Source organism: Cryptotermes secundus, unplaced genomic scaffold (assembly GCF_002891405.2).
Source record: "Cryptotermes secundus unplaced genomic scaffold, Csec_1.0 scaffold540, whole genome shotgun sequence".
NCBI lineage: Eukaryota > Metazoa > Arthropoda > Insecta > Blattodea > Kalotermitidae > Cryptotermes > Cryptotermes secundus.
The window spans coordinates 1801534-1806454 of record NW_019742447.1 but is presented as its reverse complement, the minus strand read 5'-3'; the positions used below and the strand labels follow the sequence as shown (position 1 = coordinate 1806454).

The following is a 4921-nucleotide window of genomic DNA, read 5'->3' as shown; positions in this document are numbered from 1 at the left end:
TCCTTCTGGTCGGCCATCTCACTAATCGCCAAAGGGTTGAAACAGGAACGCACACAACAGAGCACCACAGACAAACCACTTAACTCAGACTGACGCCAGCTCACTAACAGTCGCGGGAGACCCCCAGCTAACACCACCTAGCAGCACAACTCGTAACTACAAAGCATGCGCGCGCAACAGGTCGGTTCCAGTTATTTTTGGGTCCCCCCTCGTAATTCGGCACATATAAGATTCACATGTCTTGTCCTGATCCTCTCCACCCTAAAACCAAAATGAAGTTTGTATGCGTTTTTGAGAAGGGTAAAATTTTGCCTTTCAGATTCAAGAGAACTTGCACACATAACAAAAACTGTTTGGATGGTTGATATACTTACACAGCATTCTGGCATGAAATAATGTGTACACACTCACACATACAGATTAAACATCTATAAGTTTTTAGGAATTAAGGAAAACTATTAATAAAATACAGGAGGTTTACTAAGCAAATTTAAGTAACCGATAAATGGAAGTCAATATGCAAGTTGTGTGGCAAAACTGACGAAGTGTGGGTATGTTCTAAATGTGAATATGCAAGCAGTGACATGCAAAGCCTAACAAAGCAGAAGCAGCAGAAGACCCCTGCCCCTTCCTACTCTAATGTAAATCCCAAATAATCTAAATTCAACCATCAGGCAAAAACTGCAGGAGCTGGAAAAACTAATGTAATGTGTTTCGTTACTGAAGACGCTGTTCGGATTGTTAATTGGTTTATTTAACAACCTACAAGTCGTAACTACAATTGATTATAACACTGTTGCGGGTTTCACACTTTATAACCCTATTCACAATAATCTCTTCACTCTGTCCTCGGTAGTCTACATGTATTCGCAGTACGGGAGCTATGTAAGTGTCCCTGTATCACACACTCACTGTCTTTGGCGGCTGCTGTATTTCACGGTGCCACTCCTTAACACACACTAACTCGTTCCCTGCTGACTGGAGAACTCACTTCGGCGGCTGATACACTTTTAACTGACAACAACTGCACTCGGTGACAGCCACATTTCAACTCGCTGCGGCAGCGGTGTAGTTCCCTTATATACTCGCAGCGCCCGCCTGTTACGCAATGGGTACCGCTGTTGCCTGTTACCTGTTACCTGTGTCACAGCTGCATTGCGTGTTACGTCACCGCGGGGAGTAACAACAGCGCTACGATGCCGCGACGTACTGCTGCGGGAGGGGGAGGGGTCCTCCGTTGCGCAACATGTCACACTATTATATTATTTTCTTAGAAAGCATAAAAAATACGTATCACCTAATAACACCCGTGTGACAGAAATTTTGTTGAACAGTGCCTTGTGTCTACATAAATGGTTTTAAACAACTCTGAATGTCTTAGAAGTAAAGGGAAAGATGTATTTCAAAGTTGCTCTGCATGAAACATGAGAATTTTCATTACCATATAATGTAATAAGTATGCAAGAGAGTAATATACACTGCACTTCCAATCACTGGAACAGTGAGTAAATAAACACATTTCACCTGTACTGAAGACTTCAATCTTTGCATGTATGGAACAAATAAAACTCCTTCCTTTGTCTGCATCAGCCAAAATAATGTATAATTATCATACTGGGTATAAAACATGAAACAATCTTCATCCAACTACAATCCTGTAAAGCATGTATCCACGTTAGATTGCAGAACTTTCCTTCTGGCTTGAAAGATACTCATTACAAAGCAGTCTCATCTAATGTCTAATGTCATGGATCATCTGTGCACTGCAGTTGAGAATTGCACATTAAAATTTATACAGATGAAAGTGAAATGTTAACTTTGTACTTCTAAACAACAGTTATTAAGCCTGTATTCATATATGTATATTTGTATTTCAATTCTTCACTTACCTTTTAAAAATCCTTGCCTCTAACCTACATCACATAACTTACAAGGATATGTAGTAATACTCCATGTACTTGCACTTATATGAATCATATATCCCAGTAATCCAGCAATTAGGTTACATTTTCTGCCATTTCTTCTGAACTGGATGATGAGGTTTCATAATATGTAAACTGCATCATGTGAAAGCACCCATGGAAAACACTGTTTATGTATTTCACAAAATGAAGTGTATCTTTGTCTCTGAATGTTAAAGCAAGAGCATTGGGACTTGGTAGAAGAGTTAGTAACTGGAAAAAAAAAAGAAAAGAAAAAACGTTACGAGAACTTTTGAAAGCAAAGAGAAACAACACAGCCAGCAACAACAAAAACCAGTTTTTTTTTTTGTTTTTCCTAGAAAGACAGTCCTGGTATTCAAGATTTATGTAGAGCATTCTGTAAACACAATATCAGGCATTCACATACCTTCAATTTATGCTATTATCTTAGAATCAAGAGTCTAAACTGCATATTCATAAAACATCAGCTACAGTTATAAGTCTGTGTATTCAGATATTTAGGTTTTTTATATAATGGAAGGTATGACAGATATAAGAAGGGTTGATTAATAGCAAGTCTTCTAGAACAGTGGTTCTAAGCGGGGTCCATGCCATATTTCAGAGGGGCCACAAGCAAAAATAAGAAAAATGTGGGGCCTTGGGAATTGTTAAGGCCATAAAAATTTCACTTCTAAAATACAGTTATTAATATAAAAAATGTAAATGCCAAATGGTCAGTGCATATAATAGCACAATAATTCAATATCCTTGTTTTTATGTACCTTTCTTAGAAGGGACAGAACCTACTATACTTAAACTAAAACCTTAGATGTGGGGGTTCCAAGTACTGGTAAACAGGTACTCGCCTTCTCAGAGCAGGCAAATGCCTAACGAAATTGTTCACTGAAAAATTATCCTTTATTTTCCTAAGTATCTTTCATTCCTCTCATGAGTTCTACTGCTACCTTTTCAGTAAATTTCAAATGTTCTTCAGTTCAGTATACTGAGTGTTTGGAAGAAGACATATTTCTGCGCAAGTTCTATTATTGTGGCAATTTCTTGCTTTGGAGGTAAATTACAAACTCCAGCTACTATTTTTCGACAATTTAGCATTACATTTCATAATAACTTGAACTTCCATTACAAATAAATTATTAGCTTTCAATAGCATTTAAATAACCTCGCTCTATGAGAAGAAAAATGTGAATTGATTGATTAAAACAGTAGTATTTTTTGTTAGGAGCGTAATTATATATTGCAAATGAATAAAACATCATATGAGTAAAAATTCTATTATAAATAAAGATTTAATTAATAAACCCTTTTTATTATTAATAGTCCTTATAAACAAACAGCTCAAGTTATAAATAAAAGTGCAGCTGAAGTATGAGGGTGAGTCAAATGAAAACCTTAAATGTGTAATAAAAAATCGAAATTTCGTGCCATTATCCTGTAAGTTGGTAAGCATGCTACAAACAGCGTGCAGAATGGCGTGTAGGTTGCAGCACCAGTATAAGATGGCTGTCCAACTTCAGACTTGCACCAGGGAAGAACAGCGTTCTGTTATTTGGTTTTTGTGTAGTGAAGGTGTGAAACCTATTGAAATTTATCAAAGAATGAAGTATCAGTATGGTGATGCATGTTTGTCACAGCAGCAAGTGTACGAATGGAGCAGGAAGTTTGCAAATGGTGTGACTTCAGTGGAAGATGCTCCTCATCCGGGTCAGGCACATCGAGTTGTGACTCCAGAGAACACTGCAGCAGTTGAAGCCATAGTGAGGGAAAACCGCCAAGTAACATTGAATGAAATTGCAGCAAGTTTAAACATTAGTCATGGTTCAGCACACCACATTGTGCACAATGTGCTCCAGTTTCACAAAGTGTCTGCAAGATGGGTGCCATGGCAGCTGACTCCTGAATTGAAAGACCGACGTATTGATGCTTGTGAAGAACTTCTGCGGCGCTTTGAATGAAAAGATGATCACTTCCTTGCAAGAATCGATACTGGGGACAAAACCTGGGTTCACTTCCACCAACCAGAAACGAAGAGAGCGAGCAAGGAATGGCACCATTCCTCATCTCCAAAAGCGAAGAAGTTTCAAACATAACCATCAGCAGGGAAGGTTATGCCAACTCTTTTGGGACAAAAAATGCGTCATCTTGGAGCACTACATGCCTAGAGGGACCACTGTCACCAGTGCATCATACTCAGATCTCCTAAAAAATCATCTTCGGCCTGCAATCAAATCAAAGCAACGTGGATTGCTGTCCACAGGTATCCTTTTGCAACATGACAATGCAAGGCCCCATACTGCCCGTACAACAGTTGCAACAATCAATGACCTGCATTTTGAGTGTCTTCCTCATCCGGCATACTCACCAGACCTTGCCCCAAGTGATTTCCATATGTTTGGACCACTCAAAGAAGCAATGGGAGGAAAGACGTTCAGTTCAGATGAAGAGGTACGCCATGTGGTGCATGAGTGGTTGCGCGGACTACCAAAAGAATTTTTTTCTAAAGGAATTCATGCACTTCGTAAGCACTGGAGGACTTGCATTGAGCGTGGGGGATATTCTGATAAAAGTGATACAGCTTTGTACCACTTGTGCACAATAAATAATTCATTCATTCATTCATCAGTAATCTGTCAAGACGACAGGTCCACAGTCTCTTCCAAAACAGTTCCTCCACTTGAAGAAAGCAGTCTTCTGGGATTTCTTATACTTTTTCTTCTACCCTGAAGATGGGGGCGATACGTTCCTCCGAAACGTCGGTTAACACCACATATACACAGTGCCAAATCCCAGAAGACTGCTTTCTTCATAGTCACTGCCGTGAAAGCCTCAAATCTTACACAGTTCCTCCACTTGATGCGATCTAGAGCTTTCTCCTTAAAATGAAAATATCCTCTTCTGTCCCCAAGGTCATCCAGCATCTTCTTACGTCTTCTTCCTCGTCTTCTGGTCACTTCTATCCGCCCCTCTATCTTTCCTTCAAT

General features: G+C 39.3%; 1 protein-coding gene across 3 annotated transcripts in view; it reads right to left on the bottom strand.

The window, feature by feature from the left end:
- Positions 1–1375: 1375 nt before the first annotated feature.
- LOC111873215 (prolyl 3-hydroxylase OGFOD1) overlaps positions 1376–4921 on the bottom strand; it is a 24244-nt gene continuing 20698 nt past the window's right edge. For all 3 annotated transcript variants that reach the window (XM_023867741.2, XM_023867742.2, XM_023867743.2), the window contains exon 9: positions 1376–2174. In XM_023867741.2, the coding sequence (XP_023723509.1) occupies positions 1998–2174 (177 nt within the window). In that variant the 3' untranslated portion in view covers positions 1376–1997. The remainder of the gene's footprint in view (positions 2175–4921) is intronic.